We start from the raw sequence: 25282 nt of genomic DNA, 5'->3' as shown, positions 1-25282 counted from the left end.
TTTTTTTTTTTTTTTTTTTTTTTTTTTTTGACCGGTAAGGGGATCGTAACCCTCTGCACGGTGTTGTCCGCACCACGCTCTCCAAAGTGAGCCAATCGGCCATCCCTATATAGGGATCTGAATCCGTGGCCTTTGTGTCATCAGCACCACACTCTCCCGGGTGAGCCACGGGCCGGCCCTACAGCTTGGCTTTTAAAGCTTTAGCTGGGCCCTGGCCTGTGGTCACTTCTGCTTACTTTTCACTGGTCAGAGCAAGTCAGTGGCCATGCCTGCTGTCAGTGGGAGTGGAAGGATGCTCCCGGGACAGGGAGGAATAGCTTCTTAGGGCAGGGGAGCACGGGGAACAATGACACCAGCCCCCAAAGCAGTGAACACAGGCTCAGGTTTGCCATGCGTGGGGCTTTGTACTAGCAGCTTCGCACCCTTAGCTCACTGACTGCTCACCATAGCCCCATTCTATAGATGAGAAAACTGAGGCTTTGAGAGGGGAAGGGACTCATTCATTGCCTAGCATGGTAGACTAGATCTATGAACATACTCTGAAAGCCCTACTACACACGTGTCAGTGTACCGTATTCCTAGCCCCTCTTTTCTCAGAGGCCTGGGTGAGCAAACCCTCGGCTCAGGATGGGCCCAGGCGGAGCACATGGAAATGTGGGCCATGGTGACTGGGTGGGGGGAGTCTCGAGCTGGCGATGCAGCTGTGCACCACCAGGGTGCTGGAAGAGCCTGTTCAGGGGAGCCCACCCCCCATCTTTCCGCTCGGCTCTGCCTCCCCACCCTGCCCCGCTAATCTAGGCATTTTGCCAGAGTGGTGCAGGGCCGAGGGAGGGCAGGGAGTTTACGTAAATAAATCCAACTCCTCTTGGAGGACCAGGAGAGAAAGAGCTCGCTCCATTCCAGAAGCCTATGACTAGCCTTGCGAGGGAAGATAAAGCCACTTCCCACAACAAGGGGCGATAGATCCAGGACTCAAACCCAGCCCAGGAGGGCACGGTGAGGCCTCATGTGGACCCGCATTCAAGGAGACTGGGGTGTGGGGCCGGGTGGGGAAGCGGTTAGAGGCTGGGGGTCTCTTCCGCTCTTCCCAGGCCACCCGGGTCAACAGGCCTGTCGTCCAGTGATAGGGCAAACAGGTGTGACAGATTCTTGGAGAGAAGAGCCCGAGATAATGAGAGAGAGTGCCAGATGGGGCAGAGGCCTGTGTGCAAAGGATAGTGGGAGAAGGACACACACACCCCGCACCCCCACCACAGACTTTTTCTTGGGTTTTTTTTTTTTTTTTTTGTCTTTTTCCGTGTCCGGCAACGGATCGCAACGCTCAGTGTCGCCCCCGTACTGGACCGGGACCGGCAACAGGATCGCAACCCTCAGTGTTGCTCCCGCGCCTCGCTCAGCCAGTGAGCGGGAACCGGTCTGTATGTGGGATCCGAACCCTCGGAGGGAGCGCCGCCGCGCTTCCCAAGCAGCGCACTATAGCAGTGCACCACTGGCCGGCCCTTTTTCTTGGTTTTGACATCCAATTCAAACAAGGGCTTTTTTACTTCAGATTTCTGAAAATGTCGTTATTAAGAATAACAATAAAAATAAAAACATCGATAGCAAGCCTTCACTGAGACCCTGTGGAGTTTTGGGAAACTTGCTGAAGGCTTTGTTTGCGTGGACACCCTCACTGAGTCCTCACAACCACCCTGTAAGGAAGGCTATTTTACCCCCATTTTACAGATTGGGAAACTGAGGCTTCAAGGAGTTGGAGCTTGGAATCGATGGAGCTGTGACTGGACACACATCAGCCTGACTCCAAAGGCCACACTGTGAATGTTCCCTTCAATGCACAAACCATAAAATCAACAACAAAAGCCCTGAGGCGCCCTCTGTGGATGTGAGGTTTGGGGGTACCCTCGGGTTCAGAGAGCGTGAGGAAGGCTGGGAGCAGGGGCTTGCTGCTGACCTGTGCTCTGCCTTTGGATCACAGACCACACTCACCCTCCTCAGGGAAGGGAGGCCGGGAGGACTGGGTCCTGTTCCCTGAGGCCTCGATACCTCTGGGCCCCCAGATGGCCAGGTAGGGGCTTCCTTCCCCTGTGGGGATGAGGGCTGGTTTCCCTGAGGCCATTCCCCTCACTCAGCCCTGGATCTAGCAGGGCCCTAACCTGCCTTTCCCTATGAAAGGGGAGGGAGCCTCCCACAGCCGGCTGCCTGTCATGCAGGGCCCCTCCGAGGCCGTGGGAGGCCAGCCCGTTCTCTGCAGCCCTGAGGTGAGAGGGCAAAACTGGACACAACCTATATGCCCATCCGCTGGGGATTAGACAGCCACATGCAGATCCGCGTGCACAAGGGAATGCTATGCAGTCACAAAAAGAATGAGGTGGAATAAACTGCTAAACAGGAGGTACAGCACTGACTGACTTTTATACAAAGAACTTTCTATAAGTGTTTTTATTGACAGAAAAATTCCAACCTCACTTTCTCACTTCGAGTAAAAGTGGGAGGCTTTGTCACCAGGGTCAGGGGTTCTTTCCTCCTCTCCCGATGTCTTTCCTTCTGTCTACCCTGGCATGGGCACTGCCAGGGTATTTCAGTGTAACTCCCCTCGGTTAGGACAGGAGGCATTCTCCGATGGACTGTGTAGAGACCTGGCCTTGAGGAGCCTGAAATATAGAGTGGGACAGGTGGGCACGTAATCCTAACGATAAAAATAATCATCATGATGGCGGGGGTGGGGGGCACCGTGCTCTGTGATCTGCCAAGGGCTTCGCGCATACTAACTCATCCAACCCCAACAGTAATTCTGTGCATTTTCTCATTTTACCAATGAGGAAACTGAGTCTCAGAGAGGTCCCTGGGGGTCAGTGCCTCAACCACAGAGCCTCGTCAGGGACAGAATCTTCTAGCTGCCGAGCCCCAAGTCATACCCAAGAAGCAACAAGAGACAACAGGCAAGAAAAGTGGGTGCACAGCACAGCAGGTGCAGGACAGATCCCAGTGACAGCTGCCCTCTGTGCACCCAGTGCAATGCACACGTTGATTTGGTCCTCGTGGCATTCACCCCCTCAGGAAGTACTATGGTTTCCAGCAGAAGGTCAGAGAGGGGTTAGTGGCCAAGGTCACGGTGCTGGAAAGCATCATGAACCCTGGTGTTCGAACCCTGGTCTATCTGATTGCAGAGGGCCAGGGCCCATCGTCCCACGCTGTCCAGAGACCCTGGTCCTTGTGCCTTCACAGTGCTTGGCACTGAGCACATGCTCGATACACAGCCTCCCTCCTTGTCCTGGTTTTGCCATTGTGTGACCTTGGCCACAGCGTTCTTGGTTTCTGGGCCTCAGTTTCCCCATGTGCACAGGGCAGGGATTGTCTTGGGGGTGCCCTAGCTCTCCTTGAAGCCCCTACACTCTAAACTTCCACTGGGGAAGCCAAGAAAGGCTGGTGGGGTCCCCCAGGACTGGGACGAATTTGAGGGGCCAGGACTGCTTTCTGGGGTGAAAGCTTGGAGCCGGAGATGGCCCCCAGCACCCCCCAACCCAGAAGCCCCCGCCAAGCCTCCCTTCGGCCACCTAGAACCCCGTTTGACCAGACTCAGCCCCCACCCACAGAAAAGCGTGGACACCCCTGCCTCTGGCCTGGGGCAGCCCCCCACCGGGCTGGCCGGTGCCCCAAGTGCCTTGAAAACCCTCTCTCTGGCTCCCCGCCACCCCCAGACCCCGACCGGGAGGTGAGCAGGGGGAGCGCAGGAGAGCCGCGCCAGCAGCGCAGGCGGAGAGGGAGAGAAATGCAAATGGTTTTTATCCTCCTTTCTTTTAAATGCTGAAACCAGCCTTGACAGCCTCTGAAAATAAATGGCACCGACTCGCTGGGATTTCAAATTCCGTGATTAAGGGCTGAAGCAAATACTTTTTCCCTCCCTCCCCCTGCCGCCCTCCCTCCGTGGGCTGACGGAGCGGCTGGCGGGCCGGGGACAGCTTTGCGCGCCTGCCAGCAGCTCCGATGCGATACGCGGCCTCCCGCCCGGCAGCGCGGCTGCTCCCGGCTCCGGGCTGTTTATCAGGAGCGCTCACGCCGGCAGCGCAGAGCGGCTTTAAATCCCCTGCCTGCCTCGGCCGCCCCCTCCTCCCGCCGGCCCGCCGCGCTCAGGCGCACGCTCACACACACGTGTGCACACAGGAGCACACAGCACACATGCACACGTGCACGCGTGCACGCTGGCACATACGCGTGCAAATGCACGCACAGGCTCACCTAGTCCCGTGGGTATGTGCATGTTCTCCAACCAAAGGAGGAAGCTGAGGAAGGCTGCAAAGTGGGGGGATGAGAGGAAGAGGGGAAAGAAGAGACAGCAGGAATGAGGGGTGGGGAGCAGGAGGAGAGGGGCTCCTCTGGGTCCACAGTTTGCAGGGGCTGCCTTCCGGCAACCAAGTGGGGGATGGGGGTCAGCTTTGATGCAGCAACAAGCTCCTTCCCCTTACTGCTAACTGCTCCCTGCTCCCGGTGACTCGGAACTGCCTCAGTTTCCCTCCTTCCTGCTCAGATTTTGCTGGCACTGCAGCCCGGCACCCAGAGGTTCTGTGCCTGCCCCAGAAGCAGAGTCCTGGCTGCCGAGGGGACAGGACAGCCCTGACTTACAGTTTCTCAGGATTTGGATTCCCCGTCTGGAAAATGGGGAACTTGCACTGGACGGGTCTCACAGTGACCACCAGCACTGTGCACCTGTGGGGCAATGCCAGGCAGAGTGGCCCCACCAACTCCTTGACCTTCACCTGTGAGGAGGCCGCTGACCCTCCCCTTTCACAGGTCAGGAAGCTGAGGCTGAGCTGGAGTCACTCGGCTAGAAAGAGGGACAGTCAGGGTTCTGGCTCTGGTGGGTCTGATTCTGCGAGGCCCACCTCTGCTCTGAGTGACTCTCCCTGTCCCCACTGAAGGGCTCACCCTGCTCTCTAGAGGCTGCTGACAGATGGATGACAACAGGCATATCCAGGTGCCAGCTAGAGGTGGCTCTGTGCCCCAGCGGTGGTGCTCAGCTCACAGGGAGCTGAGAACTGGCATGAGGTCTTACGGTGCCTGCTGCCACTGGTGGTGTCCCACAAGCTGCCCAGCAGAGGGGAGAGGTGGGCATAGCCTTCCTTTGCCAGGCAACCTCTGCAGGGGCACCAGTGGGGCCCTTCCACTGGGGCAGCAGGGGAAGAGGAGCCACAGGGAATGTGGCTGGTGTCCAGGCCAGCTGTGCAGACGCAGGTGTCCCCCACCACTACCAATACCCTCCACACACACCCTGAAGCCTGTGCATCCCCAGGAGGAGCCTCCTCCAGGAGACAGAGAGGGTAGACTGAGTCCACAGAGAGTAACAGGGACAATGACGACGCTGGCCCTGCTCACAGAGCTCAGTTCCACACGGCATCCACGCCCCGTGGAGTCCTCACTGTAATCTTACCCATCTCACAGGTGAGGAAAAGCTGAGGCTCAGAAAGAAGTGACCCGCCCACGGTCTCCTACCTGGGAGGAGACAGGATTCAAATTCACACTTGAGGCATTTTGCCCCCAGAAGGGCAGAGATGCAGAAACCCCATTTGTTCTTTATGTGCAAAATTATTAGGCTGAACTGTATGAAAGTGCTGATATTCAACCATTTTGACCTATAAAAACGTCAATTTTGTGCTGTTCAACCCAAGAGGAGCTCTCGTTGTACATCGGCTCAGCTCTTGGTCAATAAGGCTTCAAAGCAAAGCAACGCCAAGTACAAACTGGGGCTTCACCATTGGAAGCTTCATGGGCTTTCTGGGGTGCCCCATAATGACCTGTGCTGCCACGGTGGAAACCTCCAGAGTCAGTGACCTCCATCCAGAGACAGGGACATTGAAACTTAGAGAGGGGAGAGGACATCCCAAAAAAGGGCACAGCAGGAGGAGGAGGAGTCTCATCCCTTACACCTCCTCACTAGGGACGCTGAGCCTCTGGGGATTGGGTTGCCAGATTTCACAAATAAAAACACAGGACACCCAGTTAATTTGCATTTCTAATTAACAATGAATAGCATTTTAGTTTAAGTATGTCCTATGCAAATACTTAGAGTAAAAACTTATTCACTGCGTATCTGAAATTCACAGGGTGAAATTAACGGGGCGTCCTGTATTTTATCTGGCCTCTCTATCTGGGGCCTTCTTTGGAGATTGGCTTTGAAAACTCGGTGTTTTTCCATCCAGAAACCCAGCAACAGGTGGGAAACAACACTGGTGTCGCTGAAATCAGGACCGGTCTGGAGAAATGACAAAGCCTGGGGCTGGGGGCTGAATGGGGCTCCCTGACTCCTACTTTAGGAACTGAGCACTGGAGACCACAGCAAATCATAAGATAATGGGATTCCATGCACAGACCTCAGGGTAGGATGAAATGAATTAGCCCGTGATGGGTAGCTCGGAGATGCTGGGGTGGATGGGACAGACTGCTGACTGTGAAGATTGCCGCCCTGAGAACATAGCTGAGACTTTCTGGAAAACTCTGTGTGCAGCCTCTCAAACACACATTCCAAACTCCTTCCCTCTGGCCTCCCTCTATCACAGAATCCAGAAGATCTAAATACTCAATTTCCCAACTTCCCTTGCAGCAAGGGGTGGGCATGCGGCCCAGCTCTAGCCAACAAGATGCAGGCAGAAGACCCTGAGGAAGATCCTGAAATAAAAGGCAAAGATTTCAAGGACAGTATACTTCAACTTGCCTCCCTTCTTCCTGCCTAGAATGTGGACGTGAGGGCTAGAGGTGGAGCAGCAGTCTTGTGACTATGAGGACAAAAGCCAGATACCAAGGTTGGCAGAGCAGGAAGCAGGGCCACCTGGATCCTCAGTAACTCTCTTGTCCCAAGGCTGCCACAGCCCCAGACCACCTCTCTCTTGACATTGCGCACACACAGAAGGAAACTTCTTACTTGCTGAAACCATGCTTGGTGGGCTTTTTTGTTGTTTGCAACCCAATGCAAGTCCTAGAAGATTCTTCAATCTTGGGGCCTGAGGGAAGAACTTGGACCCCACAGAGCACAGTTTAAACGTGGATGAAAATTTGTTGGTTTGTATAAAATGTTTACCAGGCACTGACTGCTACGGTGGCCCTGGGACAGACGTTTCCAAGTGCTCCATTAGGAACCAGTGCCTGGTACAACGTTTCCTAGGTCTACAGCACAAGAGACAGTGTGAAATCACCAAATGTTCTTTTGGGGGGGAAATGTTCCTTCTTTCTAAGATTATGTTCTTCATACTTTTTGGGTTTTAAGATGTAATTTGTTTTATAAAAACAAATGATACTTGATGATGGGATTTTTAATGTGTGTGTTTTGGGTTTTATTTTATTTTATTTTATTTTTGGTTTTTGTTAGCATCCTTCCTTAGCAAAATAAAAAATTGGCATCATTATCAGTCTCCCAGATTTTCTTTGGGAATTGTACTGGTCTCTGGGAGTATGCCCAAGAATCCCTCTATTCACTCACACACCCAGGCCCAGCTGGGAGAGGAGATGGCAGGGAGGAGAGGCGGCCTGTGCCAGGGCCCAGTGGCAGTGGGGGTGGATGGCCCCAGGGCAGACGCCCACAGTTCCAGGTACCTGCATTTTGGGACCCAAGGGCCTGGCACTGGGAGAACATTCCCAGCCTATCCTGTGCCTCCTGCTGCCCCTCCCCACCTACTGAGGCATCCTCAGAGGAGCGGGAACAGCTTGTTACAGTTCCCTGGAAGGTGCGGCCCCCAAGCACACTACATTCCAGAGACCAGGGAGGGCATGTTCCAGGCTCTGGCCAGTGGACCATGGGTGCACACCTGCTGCAGGACCCAGCGGTTTGGCAGGTCTCAACCAGGGACAGCCACCCTCAGCCTAACTGGACGTTCAGCCCAGCAGACTCAGGAATAGCCAGGGATAACAGGGACTCATGGGACAGTCCAGGCCACCCTAGGGGCCCTCCAAAAGGCCGAGGAGATCCTGATGCTCCAGCAATCAGCAAGAGAGGAGCCTGGAGAGAGTGATGGCAGAGGCAGCCCTTGGCAAACTGCTCAACCAGGGAGATAAAAGGCGAGCACCGCGCTACACTCACAGCATCTTAAACCTTGCAGATCCCAGCAATTCTGCCCTAATGAGAAGCGGGAGGAACTGCGGCAGGCAGGGAAGGGAGGTGCTTGGAGGCGCAGGGGGTGGAAGGGCAGAGGGCTCAGCCAAATCTCCGCACCCTGCCGCCCTGGGAACCATCCTGCTCCACGCAGACCCCCAGAGGGTGTTTCCAAGCAGGGAAGAGGAACCAGAATTCCGGGGCTGTATTTTGGGCTCACTCTAGTGATGCAGACTGGAAGGCACATGAGGATTAGATCCATGCATGGGAAATGCATGGACACAACTGTGGGTTGTGCCCACAGAACCCTGCATCATGCCAAAAAGGTCCTGTGGCTGTTATAGCAAGACACTGCCCCAACACTCCAGATGTTAAAACCACACAGCTAGGAAACAGCGGAGGGGTACCTGAGTCCTTTCCTTAGGGGTGAGGCCCAGCTTCATCAACTGCAAAGACGTCCAGGGCTGGATTTCACAGCCACCTCATTAAATGTGTCTGCTTTTTCCAGTCTCATCCTCATGCCCAGCCCCGGCTCGAGGCCCAGACTGCTTTTAACAAGGCAGTGAAGAGTGTTAGTTAATGGTCTGGCTGGTATCAGACAGTGCTGAATTCAAACACCGGCTGAGTGCAAATCTGTATGGCTGGGTGACCTTGACCAAGTAGTTTGCCCTCTCTGAGCCTCAGTTTCTTTTCTGTTACGGGGAAGATGATGTCCGCCTCTAACAACTGACATGAGGTTCCATGTTCATCCAGCCTGAAGAGTGAGCAGCCAGCAAACATCAATGCCGAGAAAAGGCTCTGGCTTTCCAGTTAGAGAAATGGCCTGATTCCTTCCAGAAGTTTCCAACGTTTCTAAGCCAACAGGGCTCCTGAGAGACGCCTCCGGATCTCTTAACGTTCAGGGAAGCATGGCCTCCACTTGCATTAGGGAGGATTTATTTTATTTTTAAAGGAGTCGAGGCCACTTTGCAATCAGACCCTTAGTGGCTGGAGCAGGGAAGAGCCTAGGAAAGGGCATTAATCAAGAGGCCTTGAGGACATGGACATGCAAATCAGGAGAAAGCTCAAGTGATTAGGGTGTGTTGGGGCCTGGAGTCCAGCCTTGATTCCTGTCTGAGAAAAGAGAGCTCCAGGCAAGGTTGCTCAGGCTCGGCTGGGGGCGGCAGCCAAGGGGCCAGCCACCATGGGGCCCGGAACAGTGGGCTGCAAGTGGAGGCAGGGAGACAGGAGCTGCCCGAAGGTGGCTGAAGCGCCCCTGATGGCCCCAGCTACAGAGCTTGGAGGGGCTGCACCGGCAGGACCCCTGCGTGGCCGGAACCATCTCCTCTTCCTAAAGATCAGAGAATGGCTGTTTGGGAGAGAAGGGCCCGCTGATGCTGCAGGGGGCTGCGCAGGGTGTGTGGGCAATCTGGCAGCATCTACAGGGTGACAGATGTGCCCCCACCCTGATGTGGGACCCAGGGGTTCCACATCTACAGACTTGACCTAAGGAAATAAGTCGGCATGTGCACAAGAATGCCATCTTGAGGATGTGCATATTAAAAAACAAAAAATACCTGGAATCAGTGTCTAACAAGGGGGATTGTCTGAGCTGCTTATGAGACATGTTTATAATGGACTCTCATATCCTCCTGAAAAATGATGACATAGATGTGGGAAGATGGTCACAACATATTGTTCAGTGAGGAGGAAAAAAGCAGGTTGCAAAACACTGGGTAGTGCAAGCCCATCTTTGGGGAAAAAAACCCAAAAAGATATATATCTAGAAAAGTCTGGAAGGACAGTCATGGAAACATGAACAGTAGTTATTTTGGAGGGGGTGGATTTCAAGTTATTGTTACTTTTCTCTTTTGTATTAATTTTTTTTCACAATGAGCATATGTTACATTTATAATCAATAAACCCATTTTTTCTTTTTACAAAAGCTGCTCTGTTGCTTGGCCTCACACCTCCCCTAATCTCTTTAATATGAAATAAAATATCCCAGTGGAACATGAGAGGGTCACCCACCTTCAGGGTCAGGTCAGCAAGCCACCTTTCTAGCACGGAGCAGCCCTCCACCACCCAAGGAACAGCCAGGCCAGGGACTGGGGTCACTGACAGACCCTCACCCCGCCCCATGCCTTCGTTAATAATGAAGAAAAAAATGGGGTACACAGTGATTTCCCTGTACAAGGTATTGGTATAGGTCCAAGTCCCTTTTCCTAAACTCCTGGCCCAGAGATATTTGGGGACTCAGATTTATTTCTTTCAGAGGAGAACTATGGTGCATATAGTATACAAGGGTACTCGAAAAGTTCATGGAAAGATTCACATTTTCTTTCAATTCTTTTTTTCCACAAACTCTTTGAAATACCCTTGTATTTAGGTAACACCCCAGTACGGCAGGCAGCCCCCCAATCAAACACATTAATATCTCTGCAGTGAAATGTACACATGTCCACATCAAGGGGAATAAATAAAACTATACATAGCTTCCTATCCATTGAAGTCAGGTTTTGCCTCCAAATGAATGTGCCACCATCTCAACAAGAAAACTTTGGGTTTTCAGATAGTTTATTAATTTTGGAATACCAGTTAAAGGATCAGGACTGTCAGGCTTGCTGGTGTGGCTGTCTTCCTGCATGGCCTCCCCAGCGGCAGGGCTGGCTTCACGGGCCAGTGACCTGCACAGTCACAAAGGTGCCACACTTGGCTGAACACTTTGTTGTTGCTATCTTGAAATTCTCAACAGTTTTTTTTAACAAGGGGTCCCCAATTTTCCTTTTGCACAGTGCCCCCACAAATCATGTAGCCAGTCCTGCCTGCGTCCAGAATGAGGCCTGGCATAAGGCAGTTGCTCGGTAAGTGCTGGATGAATGAATGAATGAATGAATGAAGTGTCAGCCCTGCCCCTCCCTGCTCTGCTCCTTCCTGATCTGCTGACATTATGGGCAGTGGAGAATCGACCTCCATCAGTGTCCTTAGTGACCCACCCATCTGGAGAGATCTTGTGGTCCCTGCAGATCCTCGAGGCACCCAGACCCAGATTCAGTATCTCGGCAGGGGGGCATGTGAGTTTCTAACTCACATGATTTGGACACACATGACATTGAGAACCAATCACATGGTTGTTTTGAGAGCCACCTTGCTCTCTACCACCTTTTCTAGCTGTGTGATCTTAGGCAGGTTGCCAAACATTTCTGAATGTCCCAAAATGGGCAAAAGGTCAACACTCAGCCTTAAGCCCTAGTAAGCCACTTGTATGGGAATAAGCTCCTTCCTGCCTATCATTGAGGAGCTCACTAGGAGCAGGCAGGCCCCGAGTCTCTCCTGTTCCCTGTGCAACCCCAGCACCCAGCCTGGAACCACGGATGCGGAAGGCTCAGGTACTTCCTCCTGCATGTTTGGATGGGAAAGGAGGGTGATTCCCTGACCTCACAGGGCTGCCTGAGGACAGGTGAAGGTGGGCAGAGGGCTTCATCAGCATAGGCTGGACACACAGTAGATGCCACATAAATGGAGCTGTTGTTATTGATCTCACACCTTCCTCCCAGGGCTATGGCCGCAGCTGCTGTACCCTCTCCAGGGGAGGGGGCAGCAGGTGAGCCCTGCCAGGGGCTGGAGGCCAGTGAGGCGGAGGAGGAGGTGGCAGGAGTGGGGCAAGGCAGGGGCCTGGCGGATGGAGTCCAGGCACGTCCTGATACCAATTAAGGCAGCTCTGGCGCACTGGGGGCCTCGGACGGCATTTATCAGCCTGCCAGGGAGGGGCTCTGCAAGCTGTCCTCCAGCTGACGGCTTAGACAGCGGACAATTAGGTTTCAGACGGACGCGCTCTCTCTCTCACACACACACACTTACTCACATGCACGCAGACACAGCCCTTTCTCCATCAGTCTGCAAGGCCCAGCAACAGAGCCCAGCTGGGTCCCTGCCCAGTCCCTAGTTCAGCACCTGTCACCCAGCAGAAACTCTACACACCAGCAGATGGGGGAGGACATGAGGGCCATCCTCAACCCTGTCTCTGGATGCCACTCTCTCAGACTCCCCATGAGGGCCATCCCCAACGACCATCTGTTCCCTGAAGACCAGCGTGCCTGGAACTCTCCCCCACCAGCTCCTGCCCTCACCTTTGACCTCTGCATAGGTGCCACTTCTTCCCAAAGGCTCCTGTCTCTCCAATCCCCTCCTCTGGACTGATCTCAGCCCAGAGGACCACTGAGTCAAGGTGGGCAGTTTACTTGTCTGCCTCTTTCACCCACCGTGGACTTCCAGGGGCTGTCTTGTTCACAAGTGCCTGTCACAGACTAGGTGCTCAGTACATTTTTTTTCTTTTTTCACAAATTGATGAGCCCAGAATGCTGGCTCTGTCCCTCATGGAGCCTCTGCCTTCCTCTGGCCAGGTCTCCCATCTTCCTGAAACTCCAAAGATCCAGGGGCCAGAGTGGACATGACCAGGCACTAGGCTGAATGACACAGATAGAAAGTGCTCTGGGGACACCTGTAACTGGGGACTCTGCACTCAAAAGGGGGCAGAGCCTTCTGGGATGAGCTGGGCTTCAAAGGCGAGACAGGCTGGGGAGAAAAGGCAGAGTCTTACACTTATGAACAATTGCATGCCGGTCACCATGCTGGGCACTTCACACAGGATCATTTGTCCGATCCTCATTACAACCTTTGGAATAAATAGCTTTATCCCCATTTTTTCAGAAGAAGCGTGGCTGTAGAGATGGGGAGCTGCTTTCCCAGGATTCCTCAGCTACACATGAAGATCCCAGGTGTGGCTGCTTCCAGGGACCATGTCCTTGCTACATCTACTGCGCCACCATCTACCGTGACAGCATCCATCACACCAACATCTGGGTAGAGGGAACCCACGTGAGCAAAGGCATGGGGACTGGACGGAACCAGCTGAGTGGGAGGCAGAACATACCTAAGAGGGTTGTGAGAATTAAACTTCCTCCCCTGCCAAGTCAGCAGTGAAAGCCTGGGGGGAAGTGGGCCAGTCACATAGCCCCTCTGTGCCTCAGTTTCCTTATCTGTAAAACTGGGACATAATGGTACTTATTTCATAATGAGAATAAATACCTTTAAAGCATTTAGAACAGTGCCTGGCACAGAGAACACACTATATAAACAGTTTTAAATAATAAACAGGGAATGTGGTGGGTCCAAGGTAGGTGGTGGCACGGTAGAAAGGTCAAGGAGAGCGAGCTGTCCGTGGACTCAGAGGCTGGGCAGGCCCTGGGCTGGTAGCAGGCATGGGATGCATGTGCTGGAGGCAGGGCTGGGGGTCGTGGTTTCCCTTCCCCTGGCCGGTGGCTGAGGCAGGTCCTTGGAGAACGCCGGTGGCCCCCCAGGCCTGAGGATGTCAGGCAGCCCGCTCTCCCCCTTGTCACTGGAGGCTGGACCTGCAGGGAGCCTGCTGGGCCCCACCCGCTCCCGGACCCAGGAAGGAAGAGGAAATAAGCATCCTTCTCCCTTCACTCAGTTGGCCCAGTGTGCCGCAGCCTCCTGGGTCAGAGCCCAGGGACCTGAGGGGACGTGAGGAAGGTCCCCTGAGGATGAAAGCAGATTGTCAGGGTGAGGGGGCGGGTGCCCCACTGGGACCCACCACGATCACAGTCTATGCAATCATGAAGGCACCCCAAGGAAGAGGGGTGGCAGGAGCTCTTAAATGGGTGCCATCAGGCTGTGTGCTTTTCAGTTCTGACTCCATCAGTCACTCATTCATTCAACAAACATGTAATGGGCACCCACCTACCATGTGCCAGGTCTGCCCTGGGTTCTGGCTGTAACAATGAGCACAGACACACTGCCTGCCCTTGGGGGACTTCTAGCACAGGGAGGGAGGCAAACAACGAAGACAGCGACACAGTGACCTGGGTCACTATCAGGGCCATGGGGACCTTGAAGGAGAAAGGTGGGGACTACACCAGAGTAGAACAGGTGGGGTCAGTCTCCTCCGAAGCCCTGGAGGATGCGAGGAGGAGGCAAAACATGGCACCTCTTTGAGCCTCAGTTTCTACAGCACAGGGAGGGAGGCAAACAACGAAGACAGTGACACAGTGACCTGGGGACCTTGAAGGAGAAAGGTGGGGACTACACCAGAGTAGAACAGGTGGGGTCGAAGCCCTGGAGGATGCGAGGAGGAGGCAAAACATGGCACCTCTTTGAGCCTCAGTTTCTACACGTGTAAATTGGGGTAACTGGCCACAGCTGGTGCAGCACACACGCTTGGGGCACTTTGGTGATTCTATGCAATTAAAGAAAAGGAACATGGTCCTTTAAGAAACTGTCCCCAGGTACTGATTCTCTGTCGGGACCTCCCATGGGTAAGGGCATTGTTGAGGCCAGGAGGCCTAGTCATGGCCGGGGGATCAGTGATCTGTACCATGATCCCAACAGGCCCAGGTCAAAGGTAGAATTCAGGGCTGTTGGACCCCAGAGAGGCCTGTGGCCCAGTCCCCTGGCCCAAAGCCCTCTCGCCCTGCAGCCCCCTGCCTTCACTCACAGCCCCCTCCCTCTGGCCATCTCACCCCCTGAAGGGAGGGATCAGGCCAGAATTCTGCGGTGCCCAAAAATTCCCTCAGACTGGGGTGTCATTTACACATCATCACCTCCACCCAACACACAAACCGCCAACCCCAAATACGGAGCCTCCACAAAGCCCTTTATTAAGAAATTGGCCAATTTCCTGCTAATGAAAATAAATACTATGCCACATTAAAGGCCAATTAATTTTCAGAGCTGCCAGGGAAACATCGCCTGGAAAATGTACACCCCCCGCCCCCACCTCAGGAAAGGGCAGCCACGCAGCACCTGGCAGCGGGGAGGAGCCGGGATCACGAGCTGCCAGCTGGGGTGGAGGAAGGGATGACCAGCCGAGGACAGGGCTGTGGCTTCCCGGTCCTGCAGGGACTCTGCTCACTTGGCCCAGGAGCTCCAGGACCCCATCCCTCCTCAGGAAACCCAGGCTTACCCCACAACCAAAGGCAAGCTCTCTCTATAACAGTATCCTTAGTTTGTGAGAAAGATGGGCTTCTGGAAGGCTTGCGATTACCAGGCTCTGCACTTCTAAGTTATCTCACTGAGCCCCACAGCAGACCTTGGAGGGAGGTGCCATTGCCCCCATTTTGCAGATGGGCAAGCTGAGGCCCAGAGCCTAGAGCCCCTCTCCTGAGTCACACCTTCTAGGGGCAGAACAGGGTGCCACCTGGTCCTGTCTGACTACACCCAGATAATCCTGCAGCAGTTACTTTTACAACATCAGGGATCTTTCCATAACATAAAAAAGGGCAGGGAAATTGCCTGTCTGCATAAAACCAAATGTCATCAGTGGGATTTGTTCAAGATGCGAACTTGAACTGCTCCCTAATCATAATGAAAGCTCCTGCTTATTGAGAGTTAGGTACGTGCCAGGAGGCCTGCCAGGCCCTGTAGAGTTGCTATCTCCCTGAATCCTCACTAGCACCGTGAGGCTCAGAGAGGTTAGGTAACATGCCCAAGGTCACACAGTCTGCCACATCTTAGTCATGACAATCTCCTGTATTTGAGGTCCAAGTCTTTTCATTTCCTCAAGGTCAAAGCCAAGGTCTTTGGGTCTTGTTTTCTTCTGGCAGGACAGCAAACCATAGAATGCTGAGTTCTCCATGTGACCTTGGACAAGCCCTCTTTGCCTCTTTGGGAGGCTGGACTCACTGGGAGGGCTGGACTCACTCCTCCCCGCACTCTGTTCAACTTGAGTGTCACGCAAGGGCCCTAGGTGTGGGGCAAGTGGGGTCAGAGGGCAGGGGACCAGGAGCAGAGCATCCAGCCAAACAAGAGCAATGGCCTTCCCTCTGCCAGGACAGGGAGGCCTGGCTGCCTCGCCATGACAGGAAGTGGCCAGACAGGAAGACAGTGAGGAAAGTGGGGATCAGGGCCCAGCCAAGGCCTGCCACAGAGCACCCAGCCCCCGACTGACCCTGCACTGCACACAGTTCCCCATGTCCCTGACTCTCCATTTGTCATCCAATCCCAGGAGGTCAATCACTCTGCCTAGGCCAGGAGTAGGAGGCAGGGGAGGGGATAAGGGAGGTAGAGGAATGTAGGGGGGTGAGCGGGTTGGCAGGTTGTTAGGGGGCCCCTCTGATCCTCCATGGCACCCCCATGCCTCTCCCTCATGCTGAGCTCTAACATGTAGGACTGAGCATTTCAAAGAAGCTTCTGCCTTCGGAATCACCAGGGAAGTGCAGAGGCGTCCTGTTTCTCCTTGAAGGTAAGGAAGGAGAACAGGAGCAGGAGCAGGGAGAGCGATCTGCCGACCTTGTCCTCGTGCTGAGCAGCTCACTGTTTGGGTACTGACTGCCCCATCGTTCCACCTCCTCTAAGGAGCACCTACTGCGTGACAGACACGGCGCTGGGCACGAGGGACAAGAAAATGGACAAGCCACGGTACACATGACTGAGAAGTCACAGGAAAGCAGGAGAATCAGATGGAGACAAACACGGACACCACACGGGGACAGCTGCCCCTTAGCTGTGTATGCACAGAACGCTGGATGCACAGAGGACGCCGAATGACTCTCCAGGGATGGCTCCCAGAGTGCTTGACAACTGGGGCCGGGGACAGCTGCCCCTTAGCTGTGTATGCACAGAACGCTGGCTGCACAGAGGACGCCGAATGACTCTCCAGGGATGGCTCCCAGAGTGCTTGACAACTGGGGCCTGAAGGCAGCGTGGAAGGAAAGGGCGTTCCTGGCAGGGGCACAGCACGAGCAGAGTCCCAGTGGCATGAAAGAACGGGGTGCGCGGAGGGAACAGAGGTTCGGTGTGGTTGGGGTGGAGCCAGTGGGTGGGGCCGGATCTGCTGAGACAGGAGAGGCAGACTGGGGTGCACACGTGGCCTTCAGTGTCACGCTCTGCCAGGTCACAGAATCGGAAACAGCAATAACAGCCATAGCCTGTTATTTAACGGTTACAGTGGGCCAGCACCGTGCTGAGCCCAGCTCAGGCATTAGGTCATTGAATCCTCCAACAATCCTATGAGGCCCAGACATGTTAGGCAGGTTGCCAGTGGTCACACAGCAGACAGTGGCCAGGCTGGAACTTGCTCCCAATTCTCACCCACCAGCACGTGCTCTCTTTCTTAGGAGTGTGGACTTCCCCTTCAGGGCAACTGGGAGCCACGAAGTTTTGAGCGGGTGGGTAGCACGGTCTCAGAGCCCTGAATCCCTACATCAGGCTCGTGGAGCTGAATCCTCCAACAATCCTATGAGGCCCAGAGATGTTAGGCAGGTTGCCAGTGGTCACACAGCAGACAGTGGCCAGGCTGGAACTTGAACCCAGGCTCCCAATTCTCACCCACCAGCACGTGCTCTCTTTCTTAGGAGTGTGGACTTCCCCTTCAGGGCAACTGGGAGCCACGAAGGAGTTTTGAGCGGGTGGGTAGCACGGTCTCAGAGCCCTGAATCCCTACATCAGGCTCGTGGAGAACCCACTGCATCTGCCTGGGAGACGTGACAGGTCTGTTTTCAGGGTCCACAGGTCGCCCCAGGCCTCCCAGGGGGCTACCCTTGTCCTCCTCCTGCTCTTGCCTGAACACTGGGGTTTGGCCTGAGTCACCTGCCCCTGCCCATCGTTCCTGGGTTCCAGCCCTGGTGGCTGGGGGCATCGCTGCCAGGGCCTCCGCAGAACCCAGACTCCCAACCGTCAGGGGTCTCAGCCCCTCTGACCCTCCCTGGGGCCCCAAGTTGCCCACTCTGCTCTCTTCCCTTTGCTCTTCCTTGCTCAGGGATAGCATGGGGGTGGGGGTGCACCTGGGGAGTAGCCCCTGAAGGAGCCAGACGCCCCTCAGAAAGAACCCACAGAAGTGACCTCCCCACGGGGTGCTGCAGCAGCCCTGTGCCCCTTCCCCATCCCGCCCCCCTCCCTCTGCTGCCCAGCCTCCCACTGCCCAGCCTGCCTGGAGTTCTAGAATCGCAGAATGAGGGCCACCACAGCACACCCACTTTGCAATGATCTGAATATGTACCCCAAAATTTATACGTCAAAACATCATCTGCAATGTGGTGGGATTAAGAGGAGGGGCCTTTGGGAGGTGATCGGGTCATGAGGGTGGAGCCCTCGTGAATGGGATCGGTGCTCTTATAAAAGAGGCCTGGGGGAGCTTGTTCGCCCCTTAACACCACATGAGGACATGGCTAGGAGGTGCCATCTATGAGGAAAGGGCCCTCACCCAACACCAAATCTACAGGTGCCTTGACCTTGGACTTCCCTGTCTCCAGGTGTGAGCAATATATGTGTTTTTATAAATTATCCAGTCTAAGGTATTTTGTTAGAGAAGTCCTAACAGACTAAAACACCCTTCTTGTACAGGTCAAGAGAGGGTGGCCCAGAGGGGGTGTGGCCTGCCCAGTGGCACCCAGTGAGCTTGGCTGAGGCAGGTTTGCAGAGCCAAGTCTCAGAGCCCCCAAGATGCCCTCTCCTCCCCTGGGGCCCTGTGAGCCCCTTGGAGGGAGGAACCTGGGCACCTAATGCAAGGCTTGGCTCCAGATGTGTGCTCAATGAACACTGGACGGATGGATGTTGGATGGAAGAAAGCAAGCAAGCATAGATGGAGTGAGTGATGGGTGACTGTCCCCTGCACCCTGAGGCATCTGGTGACTCAGCCACGGAGGGCAGGAGGATTGAGTCTGAGATGTGCGCAGGCAGCCCCGCCTCCCCCTCCCCACCCTGTGTTTTCATTAGGACGCATCTGCTGCACCTGGGCCCTTGGCCCCTGCCCTGGGAAGCTACAGTCGCCTCTGCTGGCTTTATTAAGGACCTATTAACCCAGTGTCTTTCAGACCTTGGCTGGAGAAACAGCTCGGGGCAGGGCTAACGATGCTGTCACTGCAGACCTTGGTAGAGAGCCTCAGAGGGGCTCCAGGAGGGAGGGCCAGGAACCTAGGTTTGCAGCGAGGTCTTTAGAGCTGCACCAGCCTGCCAGGTTTAATCCCAGTTCCTCTGTTAATTGGCTGTGTGGCCTTCGGCAACTTACTTCCCTTCTCTGAGTCCCAGCTTCCTTCCTCACCTGCAAGAGAGAGTAACAGTGTGCTTGTTTGAGGATTCTGTGAGGTAATGCATTACAGCACTAGCATGGGGTAAGCTCCTGTTATAACCAGTAACATATCCGAGGACCCCCTAGGAGCTAGACCCAGGGCGGAGCTTCGTGGGACAGGGAGGTGCTGTGACCATCCCTATTTCATGGATAAGGAAAATGAGGATAACAAGGAGATCAAGTGATTGGCCAAAGCCACACAGCCAGGCAGTGACAGGGCCAGGATTCAAACGTAGGCAGTGGACACCAGGATTGGGCCATTTCCTGCCTGGTTACCACAGGAACAAAGCCTGGGATGGGTAGGCGGGGCTGGAGGGGTGCTTCTCCCACCAGCTCCTCTGAGGTGACTGCACAGCAGAGGGGAGGGGAAGCTGGGACAATAATGCTGATTTATGGCACCATCTGGATGCCACGCGTCCACCCGGGTGTATTAGGGACCCCAATCCTTTGGTGTAAATGGCAGGGAGGGATAAGGGGGATGGGAGAACTGTTGTGAGCTGTAGAGTTGACTGCAGGGATGGTGTGGGGCCCACCTGCTTCTCCTCAAGCCCCCCATGTACCCCTGAGAGCATCTCCCAGTGAGAGAGCTGGGTCTCCACCACTCTCAGAAGAGTCCAGAATGGTTGGACCCAAGGGTTTGAATAGAAAGGGAGAGCTGTGATCTGAGCCACCAAAAAGGGCAGAGGATTAGCAGGAAGGGTGGGGGAATATTTATGCAAAAAAACAGCACAATGCTTGCTCTCAGGGGTGCATGAGGGACCTCCATGCCACCTTCTAGCATGTGATCCCAGCAAGTAACTTCACCTCCCTGAAGCTCTGTCCCCTCATCTGTAAAATTGGGATCATACAGTATTTACTTCTCTGGGTTGTTTTGAGAGTCAAAGTAGATAAGGAAATGTACAGACCTTGTACACTGGCGTAGTGCCTGCACCACATGAATTCACAACCAGCAGTTGCTGTGATTATTATTCCCATTTGCCAGATGGGAAGACTGAGGCCCAAAGAAGGTAGTGATTGCCTCAGATTACACAGTGGGTTGGTGGCACAGCCCATGACAAGATGCTTCTCCTGAACCCAGTCCAGTGCTCTTTTCCCCTAGCCTGTACCAAAAATTAACCTGCCTTGGGACACAGCCAGCCACTGAGTCTCAGGGGTTTTTTGTTTGTTTGTTTGTTTGTTTCCTTTTTTGTCTTTTTTCGTGACCGGTAACTGGATCACAACCCTCGGTGTCGCGCCCGCACCGCGCTCAACCAGTGAGCGGGAACCAGTCTGTATATGGGATCCGAACCCTCGGCGGGAGCGCCGCCACACTCCCAAGCGCCGCCCTCTACCAAGTGCGCCACCGGGCCGGCCCTGAGTCTCAGTTTCTAAAGGCAGCAATCTCGGGCCACACCAGGGACAGCAGTAAACTCCCTCCAGCTCCAGTAACAGCTGTCATGTTCTCCAAGCACCTACTATGCATCAGGCATCATGTTAAAGAGTGTTTATGCATCACCTCAAGCAGCCATCACATCCTGTGAGGTGGCATCACCTCATCCCTGTGCCCCGACGCATAAGCTTCCAGTGGCAGAGCTGGGATGCACCGCCAGGACTGTGAAGTTCTGAAGCCCGTTCCCAGCACACAACACTGCCTTCAGGACCGCGGTGGGGGCTTCTCTTGATTGTAGCAACTGCCCCAGCTCCCTTCCCAAGTCTTCATTTCCTCAATCAAGAAGGAGAGAGATAAATATGACACCGGCAGACCTGAAGTCTGGACACCAGACAAGCTGTCCCTCCAGGGCAGGGCGCCTCTCCCACACCTCTAAAGAGACAGGGAGGAGGGAAGAAACATCACCCAGAGCCCCTCCTTCCTGTGCATGTTCTGCACGCCCAGAATCCTTCAGCCTGCACAGGCCACAGTGGGGACAGGGCCCGGGGGAGCTCTGAAGCAGCCGGCCCCCCTTCCTCGCACACACACTCTCTACATCCCCATCTGGTCCGCCTGGACGCTGAAAGTTTAAGTCCCCCCTGTACATAAAACAGAAGCCTCCCCTTTCCATTGCAGAAAGCCCCAGAGCCCTGGGCTGCTCTGCTGGCCCTTTCTCTTGGCCAGTGCGGCTAGGGCAGGGGCCGGGGAAATGACAGCTGTCCTGCCCAGAGGAGCGAGGTCCCCAGTCCTCGGTCTGAGCCCTCCCTGGGGCCACACCCTGGGGAGCAGCCGGTGGAGCCTGCCGCCTGCTGACTCCCGCCTGCGGCCTGCTGGGAACCCAGGAACAGTGCCAGATGGGGCGGCTCTGGCTCCTGGTCTGGGCCGGCAGCCCAGGCCCCGTGACCTGCCCCCCTGGGACCTCCTGGCCTGGCCATCCGAGGTGACCCTTCCCCCTTCCCCGCAGAAGCCCAGACCTCTGACCCTTATTAAAGACAAACCAAACAAAATCTGGAGAATTCTCCACAAACAGCCTCCGAGATGATCATGTGTCCCCCAGTCCCCGACCCCCAACACCCCTCTTCCCTAGCTTCAGACGTGCAAAGCTGCAGCCAGCTTCCACATAAACAAGTCGTGGGAGGGCGGATTGTGTTTATGAAACATCCAGGTTTCCCTCAACTTTGGGGGGGTGGACTGTGTCATAGTTTTCTGGTGGACAAGGGAGCCTGACACGCTTGACACGACTTCTCTTCTCCCTCCGCACTCTTTCCTGGGTAAATGCGGGGTAGGGGACATGCGGAGAAAGGTACCAGGAAACACAGGAGGGGCCAGCCGTTGGCATCACCTGCGAGAACCCTTCCCCAGGCCCGTGGGGAGGTCAGGCTCAGGGAGGGCAGCCCCGGGGCCTGGGAAGAGCGCCCCAGGCCGGTCGTCCGAATCCCCGCCGCGTCCCCAGGCTCGCCGGTGTCCCTGCCCCCTCCTCTCCCCGCCTTTAGCGCCTGGAAACCAACCAGCCCGCCAGGAACAAAGGCGGGGCCGCGTTCCAAAGGCAAACGATAAACACTGTTGCTTTTCGGTTTTCTCCCCACCCAAGCAGGTGGCCGGGCCAGGTCTGGGGGTCCGGATGGTCCCTGGGCGGCGGCAGAGCGCCCCCACGACGCCCGCGCGGGACAGTCCCCGCTGCGCATGCGCGGGCCGGGGCGCGGGAGGCGGTGCCCACGGAGGGGGGGGGGTTGATGGGGGACGCTTATTAAAAAACATTGTAACCGTTTCCGTTTTTATTACGTTGACAAGGGAGCGTTATTTACTGTTATTGTTCGGCGAGCGGGCCGTGCCGGAGCGCGGGCGGCCTCCCGGGAGCTCACCTTAGAGCTGTCCCGGGAAGTCGCGGGTTCGGGGAGGGGGCGCCCCGACAGCCCGCGCCCCCGGGGGTCCTGCTCCTCGCTTCTTCCCCGGGCCGGCTGGGCCGGTCCCCTCGGCGGGGCGAGCTTGCGCGGGGAGGCACCGCAAAGGCGGAGGGGGCGCCCCGGCAGCCCGCGCCCCCGGGGGTCCTGCTCCTCGCTTCTTCCCTGGGCCGGCCGGGCCGGTCCCCTCGGCGGGGCGAGCTTGCGCGGGGAGGCACCGCAAAGGCCCGATGACTCTGTGGAAGGAGAAAGGCAAGAAAAAATAAAAAAGGAGCAGATGACTTCATTCCCGGGAAGGCTCCGTCCTACGTGGACCGATTTCCTGGGGACTGTGATGGAACAGCCCCGCTGCCGTTCGAAGCACTTAGAACTAAACCAGATAAAGACCAGAAAATGCTCTGCCCTGCCTGAACCGTGCCAGGGTGGGCTGGCGGGGCGTGTGACCCCAGGCGCGGGGAGGTGGGTCGCATGCCCCCACCCGCGCCGGGTCGTGGCTTCCAACATCCTAGCGTCCTGCCATCGACTGTCCCAAACCTCCCCACTTAGGCTCCTGTACCTTGAGAGGGAGAGCTGTTGGCCCAAGGTCACACAGCTAGGTTTTGTTTGCTAAGGCTCTTGCCAGGACAAAGCCGGTGGAGGCTGGTGTGAGCCAGCGGTTGGACGAGGGCCTTGGAAGCGGGTGCGGCTCAGCTGGGGGCCGGCGAAGGGAGATTAACTCTTCCTGGCCAGGCTCCTGCTCACCCCTCTGGATCCCTGCGCTGGGGGGGTTGCAGGGAGGTGCCCACTGGGATCAGATGGGCCTGAAGGATGTCCTCATCCCCCAGACCCTACTGGGATTTGATCTCATGCTGCTGCTAATTAAAGTTTGCAATTCTGTCCTAACCCAACTCTTCTCTCTTGAACATGATTAGCTCCAATGTAAACAGTTCCTGCTCTGGACAGGGAAGCCAGAGGAAAAAGGCCTCTGGAGTTCACACTATCAAATAGATTTTTTAAAAAATATTTACACTTACAAACAACTCCTAATGAACAACCCAGGTTTTGGAAACAACTTTCAGAGACCCTCTCATGCTGTTTTATGTGTTTTTCTCCCTTCCAACGACCTGAGGCTTAGGATTTGGTCACTGGGGTCTCTCCCCACCTCTTGGCCTTAGATGATTCTCCTTAGATGACCAACGAGGAGGGCTTTTCCAGCCCCCAGACCCCCTCTCCAGACATTCTGGAGTCTAGCACCCCAGGCCAATTCCTGGAGAAGGCCTCTGGATGTGGGGCGTCACAACAAGATAGTTATTTTCAGCTCTGTTCCTAGCATCAACCAGCTCTCAGTTGCAGAGCCCTCTCTGAATGCATAAACCAAAAGTCTCGGGTTCCAAGAAGAGAAGGTGACCCCGTCCACTTCTCCCCTCCCACAGTCCTGCATAGAGTGAAAGACAAAGAGCTCCCCAGCCCTGTGATATGGCAAGCAGAGATAAAGGTGGGCGAGCCAACCAGCCCCTCCACTCTGGCTGTCACCAGCACTCACCCAATAGGCTGACCTTCCAAGCAAAACTCATCTCTAGCAACCGGTAGCAGGTTCAGAGGGTTTAGATTATATGGGGGTCATGCCCCTGGGCAGTTTGACTATGACTGAGAGATGGCAGTTGACATCCAGCGTCACAGAACTCCAGAGATAGGAAGACCATGGAGATTGTCCAGACCAACCACCCCCCACCTTCCTATTTTACAGAAAGGCAAACGGAGGCCCAGAGAGGAGAGACCTGTCTGAGATGTACCACTGGTTCGTGGCAGAACCTAGACAGGACCCAGGAACCTTGCTTCCCATTCACACTCTTCCTTCTATCGAATTATCTGTGTGATCACAAGTTTGGGGGCTGGGGGCGAGATAACCATGGTTAGTAGGAGTACGGAAGCCAGACTACCTGGGTTCAAATCCCTACTTCTAAGTGAAACCTTGGACAAGCAAATTCTTCTCTCCAAGCCTTGGTTCCTTTATGTGTTAACTGGGGATAATAATAGTGCCTATCTTAAAGAATAAAGGACATGATGCAGGTAGGGCACCTGGATTAACTAATGCCTGGCAGAAACTAGTACTTAACTGATGTTGGCAGCAATGATGTGGTGGGGATGCTGGTTGTTGTAGTGGGTTGAATGGTGGCCCCCCAAAAGATAGGTCCACGTCCTACTCTCTAAAACCTGTGAATGTGACCTTATTTGGAAAAAGGGTCTCTGTAGATGTGATTACATTAAGGATCTGGAGACGAAATCATCCTGGATTACCCGGATGGGGCCTAAGTGCCATCACAAGTGTCCTTGTAAGAGATAGAATAGGAGAAGGCCATAGCATAGGCCTCAGTGTGGACTGAGATGGAGATTCAAGTGATGCAGCCACAAGCCAAGGAATACCTGGAACTACCAGAAACCGGAAGAGGCAGGAAGGATCCTTCCCAGAGCCTTGGAAGGGAGCACAGCCCTGCTGACACCTTGATTTCAGATTTCTGGCCTCTTGATTTCAGAACTGCGAGAGAATAATCTGTGTAGTTGTAAGCCACCAAATTTGTGGCAATTTGTTACATAGTCATAGGAAACTAATGCAGTTGGTGATGTTGGGGATGATAATGGGGTGATGGTGCTGATGGTAATGATGATGGTGATGGTTGTGATGATGATGATGGTGATGATGATGGTGATGATGGTGATGGTGATGGTGGTGGTGATGATGATGGTGATGATGGTGATGATGATGGTGATGGTGCTGATGGTGGTGGTGATGGTGATGGTGATGGTGGTGATGGTGATGGTGATGATGGTGATGGTGATGGTGGTGGTGATGATGA

General features: G+C 54.9%; 1 protein-coding gene across 1 annotated transcript in view; it reads right to left on the bottom strand.

Annotated features, from left to right (window-relative positions):
• The window catches only part of LOC103596111 (chromosome unknown open reading frame, human C9orf106), a 129248-nt gene that overhangs the window by 29334 nt on the left and 74632 nt on the right, over positions 1-25282 (bottom strand). The window contains 2 exon segments of the mRNA XM_008579683.1: positions 22410-22684; positions 23068-23206. Coding sequence (XP_008577905.1) covers positions 22410-22684; positions 23068-23206 — 414 coding nt within the window.

This window comes from Galeopterus variegatus, unplaced genomic scaffold, assembly GCF_000696425.1.
Source record: "Galeopterus variegatus unplaced genomic scaffold, G_variegatus-3.0.2 Scaffold80, whole genome shotgun sequence".
Taxonomy (NCBI): Eukaryota; Metazoa; Chordata; class Mammalia; order Dermoptera; family Cynocephalidae; genus Galeopterus; species Galeopterus variegatus.
The sequence above is the reverse complement of the archived record's forward strand: the minus strand, read 5'-3'. Positions and strand labels throughout refer to the sequence as shown.